The sequence below is a fragment of the Poecilia formosa genome, unplaced genomic scaffold, assembly GCF_000485575.1.
Source record: "Poecilia formosa unplaced genomic scaffold, Poecilia_formosa-5.1.2 Scaffold353, whole genome shotgun sequence".
Taxonomy (NCBI): Eukaryota; Metazoa; Chordata; class Actinopteri; order Cyprinodontiformes; family Poeciliidae; genus Poecilia; species Poecilia formosa.
Window position 1 is genome coordinate 346,531 of NW_006800292.1, and position 17,355 is coordinate 363,885.

The 17,355-nt window shown below is 38.5% G+C and overlaps 1 protein-coding gene across 3 annotated transcripts in view; it reads right to left on the reverse strand.

Moving 5' to 3' along the window:
* adarb1b (adenosine deaminase RNA specific B1b) overlaps positions 1 to 17,355 on the reverse strand; it is a 92,269-nt gene that overhangs the window by 51,347 nt on the left and 23,567 nt on the right. Inside the window, exons 2-3 of one of the 3 annotated variants that reach the window (XM_007574461.2) lie at positions 5,091 to 5,143; positions 2,209 to 2,243 (exon numbers count right to left, since the gene is read on the reverse strand). Coding sequence is in view for 1 of the 3 variants with exons in the window: in XM_016662003.1 (XP_016517489.1) it covers positions 1,266 to 1,365 (100 nt within the window). In the remaining 2 variants the exon portion in view is untranslated. Of the gene's footprint in view, positions 1 to 1,265; positions 1,370 to 2,208; positions 2,244 to 5,090; positions 5,144 to 17,355 lie in introns of those variants that run through there. The other 2 variants (XM_007574463.2, XM_016662003.1) reach the window with 2 other exon arrangements.

The window sequence follows — 17,355 nt, forward strand, 5'->3', positions numbered from 1 at the left end:
ACTGACGTTTAATCGATTTGTTTTCTCTGGAAAATAAAGTGATTTATTGGAATGTTTTATGCAGGAGACAAAACTAAACAAAAAAGTTTTTGAACATCCTTCTCTATTAGATACTGCTGTCGTGTTTGGAAGAACTGCAGAGACGTTGCTCCACTCCTCACTTTTAGCAACTTTTCATTCAATTTTGCTGAAAATTTTATGTCCAATTGTTAGAAAAAAATACCTGCTGTCGAAGAGTGACCTATTTCTACAGGTCTTTGTAAAGGTTTTATACAGACGCAGGTGGCTTTGTATTTTGCTTCCATGCAAACAGATTTCCTTGTTATCATAAAAGTGGTTTTGATGGAAAGTTCTTTAGACTATTTTGATCTACTAATCTATTTTGACTGAAAGTAATAATTCTTAGATGGTCCAGTGAAGGTTGAGATATTTATATGATAGATAATCTAAAGAATTGGATAATGGAAGAGACTAAGATATCGACATCATAGATAAAAAGGTCAAAGCAACTTTGGAGACATTCAAGAAGCTGAACAGCAATTATAGGTTTAATAGAAGTCTACATTTTTTTTAAATAAAAATGGCTGACAAAAGTATACAAATTAATATTTTTTCCTAATCAAACACTCCCTTTACATTGTTTTATTGAATTAGTAGAGGTGTCGGTCTCATTTCCCGTGAAAACAATCTACTTAGTGGGATAAGGATTTCAAATCTAAATCTGCAAGGGGTATGAATAACTTTTAAAGTAAATCCAGGAGGAAAAAATGTTCCCACCCATTTCTTATTGTATCTGTATATAACAAGGCTGTAAATTTACACAGAGATCCTTTTAGCCCATCAAAGATAAATCAAACTATGAACTTCAAACGAATAAAAAACAAGACAAATTTTGGTCACGTCACTCGTTTTGTCGAGAAGATGTCTTTTGCCATGGGAATGGCAAAAGGAATATTTTGGTTTTCCTAAAAAAAATTGAAAATTTTTTCAATTTTTTATATCAACATGCCTTTTTTTCAAAAAATATTCAAACTTTGAAAAGGACTAAATCAAACTAACTACATTCACAAATTGACAGAAATTCACCTGTTTAGGATAAACTTTGCTGTAAATATGCAGCCATGAAAAACAAAAATAAATTTAATATTCTGGACTCAGCAAGCATTCATAAAGAAACAACCTAAAACCACTTGTTTCAAAGCTGCAAACACTTGTTTGCGTCCCAGCATCAGACAAGGCGACAGAACTTCAACTCTTAGGGTTACCTTTGCGTTCGGAGCGCTTCTTCCGCCTCCTCTTAAACTTGCGTCGGATCAGGCAGTAATAGGAGCCCAGGCTGTGCACATCGTTGGTAAAAAGGGCCATGCTTTCGAACTCCACAATATTCTCTAAAATCAACTAAAGCGCTATGAAGGAACAAGGTAAAACCTGAGCTGAAATCAGCCTACCAGTCCTGCACCTCTGACAGCCAACGCTATCACACTTCAGCCGCTGAGTAAAGTCATGCAACAGACATGCTCAACTCCACAACACCTGCAGCGTTTCTTTGTTTCTACCCTCATACCCAAACTGTCTCTCCATCCCTCCCTCTCTTTCCTCCTCCTCCAGCTACTTCTCTCCTCTGTTGACTCCATGGCTGCCCTATCAGGAGCCAGAGAGGGAAGGCACCGGAGTAGAGTGGGACTGAGAAGGAGGAGACTGGCTGAGAGGAGAGACTGGTAGGAATTAACACATGTTGAAATGGAAGCTTGAATATATCGGATTTTTGCCAAACCCCCCACCCCCCAAAAAACAACTAACTAATTTAATCCGTTTTTTAGGTAATTAGGTAATTTAGATACAAATGCAATTAAGATCCTTTAATTATGCCCCTGCTCTATAACATGCTGTAGTTAAAGAGAAAGCAGTACACACACACACACACACATACAGACAGCTCAACAATGCACAGTCACTCAACCTGGTTAGATGATAAGCAATGTTCTTTTTTATCTACATGAACTCTTTATTCCCTAACAATTGTAAAAGTCGCCAAAAAATTTGACCCTGCAAAAAATACTCTGCTTCCCTCTAGTGGTCTTATGATGCCATTGCATTTTAAAACTAAATCTTGCCCTTTGTGTGCCAAATTTTATGATAACACGGCTGTAAATAACATTTTTGTTGGGTTATAAATGTTTTCAGGATGAATAAAAAACTGACACTGACCTTTGATCTCGCAGAAAGTCTGTGACTGGAAAAACCTGTTGGAGACAAAGAGAAAAACATATTTTCCAGGTAAGTACTCAGCAGGATTTTTGGCAGAGTGAGACATCTTTGTCATTGGAACACAAAGTCATCACATTTTCACAGATGTTCTGGACCAGAAAAAAAGACATACAGAACCCAGGAGATTCATAAATAATCTGCAGCTAAATGAACTAATACAGATTTTTATTTTCGAGTTATATAGTTATCAACACCACAACAACGGACAATGTGACTGAAGCAACCTTAAATTGATGTTTTACTTTTCTGAGTTGATCCTTCCTCCATGACTTACTGTGATTTTCTGTTCTACCAGTTTGCTCAACTCTACTGGACCTTAAACTGGAAATGTGTGTTTTGGTCAGAAAAGAATAAGATTGAGTTTTTAAAAATGAACCACTCAACATAAAATGTATTTTATAAAAAACTATGTTCAAAAAGCATCCTTCCCTTTTGTTAAGTATGGCGGAAAAGCTGGACACCTTATTGAAAATACAGAGATGTTTTAACAAATACAAATCTGGTGGCCTCTGCCTTTAAAATAAATTGTCACACAAATTGTCCTTTCAGCAGGACAATAATTGAACAGATGCAACTAAATCAGCAAAGCAATGCTTCATAAAGGCATTAAACTTTCTTCTCAGTCCCTAAACTAAAATCATTCAAAAAATCTGAGGGCTGAGCTAAAGAGAAGAGACCAAAAATAGAGTCTGGACCCTATACTGTCTTCAGCAGTAGATCCCAAAGTTAGCAATCAAGGTCTGGTGTTCTGCATGTTTTATATGTTGCCCTGGTTCAACAAACCAAAATCAAATAATGGCTCATGAGCCGGGCTAAGTAAACTGAAGCTAATTCAGCTGTTTGAATCAGCTGGTTAGGAGCAACAACAGATTTTAAGGCTGTGGAGAACCGGCCGGCGTAGGATTCCCATGATCTACAGAGTTTGTGCAAAGGGCAACCGTTTGCACTAATGATAATCAGCATTTGTGCCAATAGGTCTGGCATTTGTGCCAATAGGTCTGGTACAAATGTTGTTAAGGAGGCATCCTAACCAGATTCCTCCCATTCATGAATAAGACACCAGAATATTTTAAGTCCTTGTCAACCGTCAACCTACCATTTATGGGGCAAACTCCTACCACCATCACCACTTTTCCGGCTCATCCATGTGGGATGTTACAACATATATCTCCTAATTTGGGTTTGTTTTTTCTCAATGAATAATTGTACAAAAATTCCAAAGAGCTAAAACTAACTGAATCTCCAGGCAAATGTGAGAACTAGAAAGCCTCAAAGCTCCACTGTCTTTCTTCTAGATATAGCACCCTGGGACAGGGATGATAGTGCAGGAATGCAAAACGAGAAGGGGGGAGAATAACAGACATTAAAGCCTGAGAAGTACAAAGGAAAGAGAGGCGAGGATATTGAGAAAAACCCTCGAGTGAGAACATAAGATAAAGAAACGAAGAAAAGCTCAGCTGAGACGTGGAAATGAAGACAGGGAGGCGGAATGAGGTGAACAGAAAGAGTTAGGAAAGGCTTTCTCCAAAAATACTGATGAGACACAAGAGACCAACGATGTAGCGTTTCTTCAGGTCCGGCTGCTTCACATTAAATATATTTAAGGTGCTGGTTAAAGGTTAAGTGAATGAGAGGAAGGCACAGGCCAGCAGATTCAGGTTAATGTTTGTGGGGCAGAGAATCAGTATGAGAAAGTAAATGATGAACATAAATATACTCCAGACGCAAATTCATTCATGCTTCTGTGTGCAGGCCAATCATAACTTCAGCTGGCCAACTTCCATCACCACTGCCTTGGCTGACTTACATCTGCTCCGACTGCGCGCTACTTTATTTTCCTCAAATCAAGACCATAACAACCATTTCCCTAAAAATTTAAATTTATAGACCATGCACATTCTGCGAGCCAGCAACAATAAAGTCAGAGAAGCATGTGATATTGTAAAAGTTGTGAAAAGCAAACCCCGCTCAGAGCGCTCTCGGTCTTGGCAGTTGCAGCGCTGACTGAGAGGAGAAGCGGAGAGAAGCTGTGGTCACCCAGCAAGACGCTTCAGCTGACCTCCTGGTGACTTTTAGTGTGGTTTGACAGCGAAACAAGAACCTTGACAAAAACAAGCTCTTAAACTGTTTTAAAGGGAGGAAATCCAGGCTACTGTGGTCAGTTGGAGTGTTCAACTAAAATGCACAGAGATCTAAGAATAAACCAAGTGGGAACAATATTTTCCCCCTTTCTTCAAGTGTTTCCAGAGACGCTTGTATGAATTATAAACTCTATTTCCAAGGATGGAATATGACTTAACACGTGTTTCATTGAAGCTTACTTTACCCTCAATGCATTTATCCTGCATTTTTCCAGCTTTTTCCCCAAAGCAGATTAGTGAGAAATTAACAGTACGCTCTACTCTAGTGGAGATGTGTGGAAATATCTTGAATAAATTCATATCTTATGGCCGCAGCATAATCCCACAATGAAAAGAGAATTTTTTTAAAATTGAAAAATCCACATTTTAATTTCAGTACATTAGTGGGGTCAGAATCCTGAGTTAAAAAATAGAATATAACTGGTGCCACAATTAATGGCACCTTAAACAGTGTAACTAGCGCATAATTTAATTCAGCATATTTTCACTTATTCTCTGTATAAACTCCTTATTAGTAGTCCTTAACTTTTTGTCTATCAGGGGATTAAAATTGGCATGGGACGAGGCTTATTTTAGAAGAGTATTTGTTATACTTAAATTTCATAAAATTAAGTGGGAAAAGCCAAGTATGTGGTGCATGCAGTGCTGTACTCCTTTCCTTATGTTTTTCTTTCAACCTACCAGACTCTCCTGGTTCTCTGAAGCTGGTCTGGATCGGTAGTTCTTCTGGTTTTCTAAAGATTCAAAGAAAGTATTTGTTTTAGGGCTGCAGCAGCACCAGGAAAACATGTCACTGAGATGCTACTGTATGAATATTCTCATCATGATATTGCTTACGATCTTCACCACTTTTTGCTAGCATGTCAGCAATCAAAAACAGACATTACATGCATGGCCATGAACTACAAATAAACTACTAAATATTGCATGCAAGCCGTCCTTTTGAATTGCAATATTGCTAATAATGAGATAGATGGTTGTGACTCAAAATATTGCGGAGCTCTACTTTTTACATTTTTGCCTGTTTTGATTCCACATATGTGCCATTCACTGGGATAGACTGGTGTAAGTGAAAAAAATAAATAAATCACATCCCAGGGTTAGGGTTCAGATTCAAACCTTTAGTTGGCGAAAATGAGATTAACTTCTCCTTTCTGCTCATCAAAATTGGAAAGACGAGAGGAAACGCCACTGAAGGATGTCTTGATTTCATAAGTCAGCAAATAGATGCTCAAAACTCGTCTATTTCCAGTCGCAGCAAAAAGTTTAAAGAACTGTAGTTGTAATATTCAAGACTGTACGCAGACCCAGCTTTGTCTTCAGACAGAATGGTGACCGAGAATAAAATGCAACCCAAAGATTCACTGTTAGAGAATTCCCAACTATTAAATATGGTGAAGGATCTGGCATGCTGTGGGCCCGTTTCTTTTATAAATAGTTTCCTGTCACATCTGCTGCAAATAATGACCAGAAAATCCTTTAAAATATATTGTAATAAGTAAATTAGATTTTAAATGTCAGTGGGTCATTTCTGGTTGAAAAAAGTAAGAAAGAATATAATAAAATTAAATATAAAATAACCTTCTTTTATGGTCATCTCAGCTCCTAGATCTAAATCCTATAGAAAAGCTCCCAAGAGGATCAGGATTCTAGATAATCTAGAAAGACTCTAAACTTGTAAAATATTGTAAAAAAGGAAAATATTAAGCGTCTAAAAACAAATGTTTCAAACCATGATGGGATTTCTTTCCAGTGAATGAGAACAACTAAGAGATTAATTTATTTTAAAGATTTTCAAGCATCTTCTAAAAAGAGCAGAGAGTATTGCACCAGACACAGGTTTTAGGATACAAAAGCCGATGGAAATAAGTGCTAAAAATACTTTAAACTGGCAGGAATTTAAATAAGCTGATGTTTAGAAAAACAACAAGCAGCAAACGAAGAACCAGTGGAGAAGCAGAAAAGAACAACCTCACCTTCAATGAACTTTTAGATTCTGAAGAGCTTCTGAAATACATTTCTTTGCAGCCTTATTTCAACTCCCAAGTTGAAGGAGTTATCTCAAGAGGAAAACAAGTGAAAAAGCAAACCGACAGACACGCGCGTGTCCTGCAGCGCCTCAATATCCGAGAACGAACGCAGATGAAAAACATCCAGACAGACCAGAGTGGAGTCTCATTTCCTTGTGAGGAAGTCAGCAACACTCACACAGTTTGGCGAGAGGGAGACGGTGCGAGAGATTAGGAGAGACAGAAGGGGTGAGCCTTTGTAGCTGCAGACCTCCTCTCAGATCACACCACAGGCCAAAAAAAAGAGAAAGAACTGGATACCATATTGGACCGTAATTACGTTTGAGAGGCTGGGCATATTAGAAATGGGGGGTTATGAAAGAAAAATCAGTCGACTGATATGAGGAGTGCGTGACTGTAAACCATGGCTCGCGGTATTCAGACAAAAATTAGGCCAGTGGTTTAGTAACGACTGGGCACACACACCATTAACACTGACCCCTCCCGCTGACCTACCTTTGGTGCAATGACAAAACATGTTTTAATCAAACTCTAAATTACTTTTCCATGCGGTAACACATGCTTTTTAAGTCCTTTTCTCTGACAGTTACTGTGACATCATTCAGTTCAGATATAAAGTGGGACGCGTGTCAGCAGAACTGCTTTTGTTTTTCAGAGAGTCGCCGGATCACTGCGTCCACTTTTTGTCCCTAGAAACGCATTTACCCCATGGTAATGTTTTTGTTTTATTTGTATTCCTCCAGCAGAGGGCAGCACAGTAACAGGAACAGCTATAACTGCGCTGGAATGCAAGATCATAATCAAATGTAGATTTTAGTCAGCTGACCTGCAGGCTTAAATTATTTAACATTTTATTAAGCAAATGTTTTCAGTCTAAAATAAATGTATAAGCCTCTTTACTCTGATTCATTGAAATTACCTTCTCTGCAACAAGCCTGTCTAAGTGTCTAGCTGTTTAACAGTGAATCAATCGGTCAGAGATTGGAAGATTGGTGATCAATCTGAGCTTATTGGCCCCTCTAATGAAAATTAAAACCAAGAACTCCCAACATTGTGCATCTATAAATTCTTAAACCATTAGCTTTCACTTTGAAAGACTTAAAATGAGTTTATTAACAATTACATAAAGATTATGGGCATGTGCTTTGATGCATAAATAGAGGATAAAACTGTAACTCCTCAATTTTAATTTATTTTCAAAAACTTAAATGACTTAAAGAACATTGTTTTCTCATTTCTTTCTTTAACTAATTGGTCAAAACTGGAAGAAGCATCTCATATTCCAAAGAAATCCAGAAATTGGTTCAGGCCTGAAAAGACCTCCTCAACTCCTTTTTCCTTCTACATCAAACTCTCATTTTATTATTTTCTTCTGCATTTGAACATGTGAAATATGCATTGTGTTTAGTCTTCTGTTCTGATGCTCTGACATATTCTTTTGGGGTGCTGCTAATTTAACGTTTTGGTTGTTTTATACCTTTTGAATGCAAAAAGAAGCTCTCACAGGAGATTTACTACCAATATTCATCAATTTATTTAGTATCTACATTGACAAATCTACATTGACAAATTGGTTTGGAAAATGACAGTAGGAAGGGAGGAAAAGGAGAAGTGTGGGTAGGAAAAGGTCAAAAGTTAAATTGAGTCAAAACCTTTTTCAGTCTATGTGCATGAATCCCCTTTTCTTGCACTTGCTTCATCTTTTAGATGCAGCCAACTGGGAAAACGAACATCTTTCCTCACACTTTGAGCTGAATCACCATTCTGACTGGGTGTTGCAATGCTTCCTATTGTTTTACCCAGCAGCTCCCCTTGCTGTGGCGGAGCTTCCTGCCAGTGAGTCAACAGCAACAATCCGTAAATGTCAAAAAGCACTTTCTTTTATGCATCTCTTTAAAACAAATGTTTAAAGTTGCAGATGTCAGCTATAGTAATGCTAATTACAAAGCAGACATTACAAAATCCGGACAAGAGGACACAATTGCTGTCAACAATGGCATCTGTATGGTTTCTAAGCCCAATGAAGTCAATATTGTTTATCAGTATGTTGCATATTCAGATTGATTTAGTTAGAGAGGAGTTCAAGTTTGAGTAGGCAACTCAAAACACAAAGCATGAGGGATGACATTTCCATTAATGGCATATTTTCAGGATTAAAAGACAGACAAGACAAATACAAAATGCTGAAGGATGCAGGATGCTAGTTGTGCTATCGCTGCAAGCTAACGCTATAAGCTAATACTAACTAACTTCTATGAGAAGATTTCCTGACCTCAATGCAACCTGCATATGATGAAGAAAAACGTAGACGTCACACAGCAGCAGTTTATAGAAAGTAATAATTAGTGTTGCCATATTTGGATCAATTTTAAAGTTGTTGAGCAGTGGGAAAATCAGATGTGGGTCACAATTGCACACAGTGCAATTATATGTGCTATGTATTTGCTATGTTCACGCAGCACATATATGCCGTGTGAACATAGCAATAGATGTATTTTAATTAAACAACAGATGAATGGCTTCCTCTTGATGGTTTTGCCAAAATTAAGGAAAGTATGTAATTAATTACCTTTTTAGCTCTTATCTAAAAAGGACCCTGTTCTTTTAAGTTTCCATGATATTTCAAAAGATATTGAGTATTTTTCTTGGAAATTGTAGTTTTGTGAAAGCCCCACTACGTTATAGTCGGAGTTATTCTTGAGTCGAATAACTCCGACTCAAGAAGTCGGAGTTATTTTGGCTTGATCAGAGGTCATAATCAACCTGAAACTGCTACATATGTACGATCACCTGGTTAGATCCATGATGAATCTGACCAGCAGTCAGGATCTGGACGTGTGCTGTGAGCTCCTGGTGAGGCTTCGCTGAAGCAGGTGACGAAGCAGCTGGTGGCTCAGTGGAGTATCACAGAAGCCACATGGCCTCCACATATTTGCCAGCAGTGAAGGTTAGTGGTGACATAGCAGAATAAGTTTAGATTTAAGGTGGAGAAAAATGAACTAATTTTACTTAAAAAAAAAGCATCATTTACTGAGAATTGTAGATTAAATGTGGCATCACTGAAAGCCAAAACTGTCTTTTTTTATCAGCAAGCGAGCAGAGAAGGAAAAGGAATCCACGAAGGTGGTACGTTTCTCTAAAATTAGACTCCAGAGTGAAACCTCTGACCGCAGATTTCAGGACAAACCATCAGCTAAGCTCACTGCTTTGTCCCCAAAAAAGAAGAGTGTAATTCAGATTGAATTTTAAATAATAAGGGCTGTGAGTAGAAATGAGTTAATTCTTCCCATGGGAGTTCCCACCAGTTCCCAGGCCAACCATTAACTCTTACTACTGGCTTACTGGGTGTGGTTCCCTCTTTAACCAAACCTCCAGTTCTCTCCCTGACTAGGATGTATCCGTTTCGTTGCCTGTGGCTCTGAGATTTTTGGCCCAAACATGACAAGAATCTTTGTGTGTGTGTTGGCAGACACATATATGTGCATATATACTTGTCAGCTCAATACAGGCAAACAATAGGCCGCTCTATGTTTGTCCTTGCTGGCAAGATGGACATAAGGGCAAAGCCAACAAGCTGTAATAGAGGAAGGGCGAGAAAAGGGCAGCAGAGCGCAAGCCAGCAGAGCTATTTTCAAATTCCAGGTGCTTTTTGCACATATTTAAGACTGATTTAAACTGAGTCACAGATGATGTTGCTGCACAACACAGAAGGCATGTCAAAATGCATCACGCCTCCTCGGACTCTGTTGCTTCTCCAGTTTTATTTTAGCATAAACAAGGTGCTGCAGTGACTGCTAATAAAGCGGAGCTATTTTGATTTTCTTTCACAGCTGTCGTGGTGTTCCCTCATCTCAACTCTGATCCTGCAGAGCTGCAGCAGGAAGGAGAAAACTCTTGTTTTCATAGCAAAAACGACTAAACCAACATGGTGTGAACAAGTTCCTGCTTTTGAGCAGGCTGGATGTTGATGGACGGACGGACGGATGGATCATTTAAACAATGGGACAGGAAATAAACAATTTTCTGTTTCAATATTTACTCAAACTGACTAGGAAAAAGTCCTGATCCTTTTCTAGGAACTGGAGGATCAAGACAGTGCTGTAACAAACGATTATTTGATTATTCTGACGATTAAGCGATTAATTGGATTTTTTTTAAAAAGGTCATATTTTAAAGATTTTTCACTTAACCTCTTAAGCTTTTTTTAAACTATACTAGATATACATTAAAGATATAAATAAAACAAATAATTAAAATCTTTTCTTTTTAAACAAGGAAACATTTTGTTCCCTTACACGCAATAAAACACAAAATCTGAACAGGGTGAAGCTAAAACTTTGCCACTTGAGTTTCGGGTAAAATATTTGTATAGAAAGGTTTTTTTTTTTTCTTCTCAAACATTATATGTGTAAATATTTTGGACAGTTCTGGCTTAAGTACTGCTTTGAATATGTTGTGTTTTCTCAGCAAATGGCCTTTTTCTGGGTCTGCTTTCTCCAAGTAATTTAAATAATCGATTCATCACAATAAACCGTTTCAGCCCTACATCTGGGGTCTCGGTTTAATGAACCTGATGTCACCCTTCATTGGTATGAAGATGTTTAGATATAAGTTTGAACCGGGAGGTGTCGACACCATTTATGTGACAGTGATTTAAAACGACTGACAGCAAACAGTCAATCTTTCAGCAGAGATCCGAGGACATTTTAGGAGCACAAAGACGAGATGATGAATAGCATGTCGGAGACGAGCCGTGCCCGCTCTCCGCCCTTGAAAACACACACACACACACTAAAAAGAAAACACTTCATAAGTTGCTCATTATCCACAACAGGGGTACCCAGCCAGAGTCCCATCATGCTGAAGAAGCACATTTGCTCTCATTTGAATTGTCCTCTCCCTCTTTGTTGTATTTGTTATATGTTGCAACGAACACGTCAGCAATTTCTGCTGTGACGAACGAGCCTCTTCTCAGCCAATTTATCATTCTGGCCTGCTGGGTGGCCATGTTGCCGGCGCAACTTTCCATTTCCTGTGTGCCACAGAAGTGGGGAGGGGGCATTGAAACCACAGGAAAAACACAAACAGTGTAAAAACACAGATAAGGTGGTGTGTAAGGCTACAACTGCTGTAGTGTGCCTAAAATTACAACGTTTTAACAGTCAGCTTAATTTCAGTTTCACACAGACCCGGTGGCAATAAAACACCCCCACAAGAGAGATCTTTGCTGCATTGCAATGCGACGTGACATTGAGGATAATTACTGCACTGAAACACACCTGACTGCAGCTAAACACCCACAATCACAGAGAGGAAAGTCAAAGTGGCCGCTTCCTGTTTGAAAACAAAACGCAGTTCCAACATTTTACGAGTTCCTTGGTTATCAGCCCACGTACTGCTGTAGTATTCTCAGTTTTTCTGATCTTACACCCTTGTGGTTTGAAGTTGCATTGATTTATTTCTGTTGGACCACTTCAGGACAAGAGAACTGTGTATACAATAGGAGAAAAAATAACATGGGGGGAGTTTGGAGTTAAATCTCGGCTTTTTTGCCATCACTGCACATTTCTTTGCATCACAAGTTTTTGTTCAAATTGCATCATTAATTAAAGCAACCATCTGGTTTTAGTAGTGAATGTTTGCAGCCTGTAAATATTAAAGGGTCAGTATTATGTCTTTTTCAGGGACATAATGTAATTTTATAGCTCAATCAACTATGTTACCTAAAGTTGTTATAAAAATGCTGTATCTACCAAGCATAACTTAAGAAAACTAATCTTTACCATCTGACTCCATAAAATTGGTCTTCATCAGCACTGCCATCAGCACATCATCACCTCAATGCTCCTCCATTATGTCATTTAAAACTTATCTTGGCACATCGGACTTAGGAGCATGGAACTGCAGACGCACATTTCCATGAGGTGTTTGCTAATGACTGCTGCCACTAGTCTGAAGGAGCTGAGTTATTGAGAGGTGTTCTGTGAGGCAGAAGCTTGTCTGGGTGCTGGAGCTCTGAGGAAGACCTTTATGGAAATAGGCAGTACTTTGCGAGAGCAAGCCTTTAAAGAATGAAAGCAAAACTCCAGGTATGATTTCAATGAGGGAATAACATTATAAAATTATATAAAGCTCAAAAAAGCTATATTACATAATGCTTTCCACTTTTAAAGACAAAAACAACCAACCCCCAGTCAAGAAAAGGCATTACTTTTTGTCCAGGAAATAAATGACTTCTTGTAATTTAACAGCTGTAATAAACGTTCAAAAATATCTTAAGGGTTATCAGAGCAATGGAGCATTACCTACTGGTCAGTAGTCATGTTTAACTGCAGCTGCAAATTCTCTCTGTCTTTTGTTTGACAGCACTAACTGGATTGAGTAATCCTCTAAACAATGAGAAGTGAAGGCTTAAAAACGTCTCATTAGATGTACACAACTTGAGAAATTCTTTTGGACACAATTCCAAACAAATGCACATTCCGAGAGTCTCACTCCAACAACTGGTACAAAGTATCTACATGTTTTACTACTTTGTCAAGTCTTAGAGAAGATTCAAACCGTCTCTTTCAGATGAAAAGAAACCGGTAATGATGTTCAGGAACAACCCAGGTATCACCACAAAGCTGCCATGAACTGGAGACTAACTGAAAATGTGTCTCACTGTCTCAGTGAAAGAAGCAGCTTCTGCAAAATGGCTACTTCTCAAGCTTCACTGATATTTGCAGCTGCCCACATGGCCAAACCAAAAGCCTTCTGAGAAAAGTCAGACAAAACAAAGACGGAGCCATTTGTCTACAATGGCAGGAAGAATGTTTCAGGAAGTTGTGCTAAATTAGACGTTGTTGGTTGAAAGAATGACCGACGACTACCTTCAAATTCTTCAACTTCAACTCATGTAAAATACATGTCCAAACTTCGGTGTTTCAACACCTCAGTGATACCAACAGACATAAAATCTGGTTCTGGAATATCTAAAACAGGTAAGCATGAAAGCCTGGAATGATTTTCCCAAAGTCTGATCCCTATAGAGAATTTGGAAACTGCAGTGGACACGAGGCTATTTGCGTTTAAGTTTTCACAAATTCACAGATTTTTCTGTGAAACATAACTCCAAGTTATTTGTGGAAAATCATTTCATTTATAATTTCCTCCCAAATTGTTAGGCTCCACAACCCAAGTAGTAGCAGAATATCAGAGGTTCTGCATCTTCAGTTACACATTTGCACTAAAGATGTGACTTCAATCAATTTTATTAGTCATAAAAGTAAGCCTTTCTCCTCTGTTGTTAACATTTATTTGGAAATAGACTTTTAACTCCCATGTATACCTGGAGGTGAACTGAAAAAATGCTGCTCATCAACAAAAGCAAAGTCTAATCATCCATCCTTAGATTTAGTCTTTAGGAGATGAACAGAAACTAAAGGTGTCTTGCAAATGTTTGGCAAATACTAAAAGATGAATCGTCTGAGTAGTTTCATGCACTTCCAATTCTTTTTGAAACGTGAGTTAAAATATTTGCAGTCTGCTACAATAAACAACCAATTAATCACAAATGTTGGTCTGCAGCTGTAAAACTTTTAAAAGAGTCACGCAGTAACAGAACTGCTACATCAGGAATGTTTCAGGGTTCATACCCAGTAAACATCCAGGTGTCCCGCCCAGGTGGATCTCTGCATGCGGAGCACCTTCACAGGTGCACGTTTTGAAGCGAGTCTGAGAAACAGTTCGTTCCTTTTCTCTCTCGACTATCTGGGTCAACCATCTGGGAAGCTGCCAAAGCCTTGGCAAAGTGGGCAGGTGGCCATCACAACTGGCTTATGACCAAGAAAAAAAAAAACTTCACATAGAGACGCAAAGATAGAAAAATCCAGAACCACCAGGGGAAGATCTGTACTGCAAACTCCCGGAGCGGAAATTCAGCTCAGCTACCTGAGTCTGGATGAGATTCTTTGGGATGAAACTTTACAACTACGCTACATGGGATCCGATACATTTAAATGAAGGCATACTTGTGATTTTTGAGTCAGAGTTTACTGCTTCACTGCTGAATCTCACATGTCAGGAAGGAGGGTTTAGAGCTCATAAAGACTCAATCCTGCCTCACAGATGCTCTCAGAACCTTTCTTCTTCTTTCCGCTCCTCCATCTGAACAATGGCAGAGCAAGCTTTCCCAGACCCCTTCTATTCACCGGTCCTGGATCGGATTACCACAGAGGAGCTGAAAAACTAGGCCACCTCATGTTGTGTTCACATGTGTGCGTCTTATGATAGTAGAAGACGCAAGGATCCGGTAAAGTAGGTTACATCTAACACCTGGTAACTAGAAAAACTCTTTTGTGAAAAATTATCCTTCGCCCGGGAAATCTGTTCCTGCATGAATGCAAACAATTCATTTACTGTTTATTGTTAAATTTCATAAAAATGTTGTGTCCTAAACTGCAAAGTAGAAAATAAAATCAGCCAAAGCAGCGCAATAAAGCTGAAGGGGGAAAAACATCCGCCAGTAGGTAGTCTTTAACAATTTATTAGTCTAGGGTTGGGATTTGGAACGATGGTAAATCTGATTTGTAGCTGGTTTTCCTGGTTCCATGCTGCATGTGACCTGCAAATCCCTCTCCATGGAAGTCATTTTATACTATAGTAGACAGTGTCATTCCCTGGATATATAAAAAAAAAAAAAAAAAAAAAACTTGGATTTTAGTGTGACAGGTCTATTTAGCCCCCCCTTCGCTGATCCAGGACTTCCACTCAGCGATGCTCATTCAGGCAGTGGAGAGCTCTGATTTGGTTATCTGAAGCAGAACAAGAAAACCAAATCAAACATTGAAGACGTCAAGCTGAACGCCAGTATGACTATCTTTGTAGGTAAGGAACCAAAATAATAGTCTTTGGACAGCATCAGTACTGTAAATGTAAAAAGATCTCCTGGTGCCATGCTGCAGAACCTATAAAGTGGAAATGAGGCAAAGACAGACATGTCTTTGGCGCTGAGATACTTTCCCTTTTAGGCTTCCCAGCTTCTACTTTTTGGTTTTCCTTTTCTGTAATCTTCCTTTGGCCAAAAACTACATGGGTTAAGAGCACACTTTTGGATCTGTGTGTGTAGTAAGCTGCGGAAATGAATCTGGCCCATTTCAGACCATTACAGATTTCTTCTGCATTTGCTTTTCTGTCAGACTTCAATGTTTCACATTTATTACTTCTGCGATCTGGATATATGAATTACTGCACTGATCTTAATGTCATTAAAAAGCATTAAATCAGTGTAATAGAGTATTAATCTCAGACTGTGCGGGTGTAAAACCTAAGAAAAATCACTTCAAAGCATCTTGCTTTTTTTCGTCACCAAAATAAAAAGTAATTATTGTCAGGTATAAAACTATAACTGATGATTCTGTCGCAGTGTTTGCACTTGAGTAACAAACGTACACTCCACTGTTTCTCATGAGATAAAGCTTGAAGAATAGATGGGATTACAACCCATATTCTACTGAAAAATGTAACTTGGAGGACATTTAACCACAAACAGTAGAAGGTTTGTCACTAACATAATACTTTAACGATTCTGGTCTACATACCTAAAAATGGCTTTGATGAGACCATTACTACCTCAGCCTCTCTTGGAGTGTGAAAACATAACTCTGCTTTCATTTAATTATCGTTTCCACCAAGGTTAGCTGATTTTATTAATGGAACTGTGGCATGTTGTAATATATTTATGGTTTCAAACAATACCAATTACCCCCAATGGGGTTATTTACTGTTAACAGAAAATACAAACGGAAGAGGAGTTTAAACTGGGAGACTCCGAAAACAAAATGCTGGAAATATTAAATCAATCAGAAATATTCAGAACTCTGTCATCTACAAAATATTCCCTTGGTTAAGGGTTATTCCAGTAGGTACAGCCTCCCTACCAAAGCTCCTTTCTATGAGATAATGTGTTTGATCTTCTCTAGAAGGTAGGATTCGTACCAAGTCTTAACATTTGGTTGAGAATCTCTTTAAAGTATGCAGCTCTGTTAAAGTGTTCATAAACTTTAAGCACTGAGTCAGTCTGAACGGTGTAGGATGGTGGAACATCTTCCTGCGTTTGCCATCTGTTCAAAGCCGCCCAAGGCTGGTCGGCTAGTGACGTGTGAGCGAAGCTGGTCTGACTAGTGGGCAGTCTGCCTTCTGTCCATCTACATGCTTAGTGAAATATATATGCTATACTTCACAGAAGTATATGCATAATCTATTAGCCATTGACAATCAAAAAGATAAAAAAAATCATGTTTAAAATGAATAAAAATCTACAGGCTATTAAAAAAATAGCACAATCACTACATGCTGTAATCCAAATTATTCATTAGTTCAGTTAGAAAGAATCTTTTACAACATTCTTTCATTGCATGTACGAAAGCTATTCTTTGCCAAAGTCAACATCCAGTCCATTATTGGTTCTCTATTTGTGTGGTTGTTAAAGATTTAAAGCCATTAGGCTGCAGAACTGCATTTGACATTTCCTTTCACCATGCAGAGGCCACAGTTACATAAGGGTTACTATTTTAGACTGGCAGATTTCAGCCAGTGCTGCTCTGGTAATGGGCAGGTATTTTAGAGTACATCACGAATACAACTGATGAACAGTGTTCAAGTTTCTCTCTCTGTTAAAACAGAGCTAAAAGTGTGCATATATGCTCCAATAAGATCACAATTCAGTTTATTTTTTTCTGCATTTACTATAACGCTCAAACAAACAACTAAGTTTGTCCACAAAGCCGCATGGCATTGCACTGGGGCACATCTGTGGAGTTATCTAAAGGACAAATGATTTATTAGCAACTTGCTGACTCAGGAGGGTTTCAATGTCATTTAGCCTTTTGGTCATCCAAGGTGAACCAGAAGCTGGGGCAGAGAGAACGAGGGGG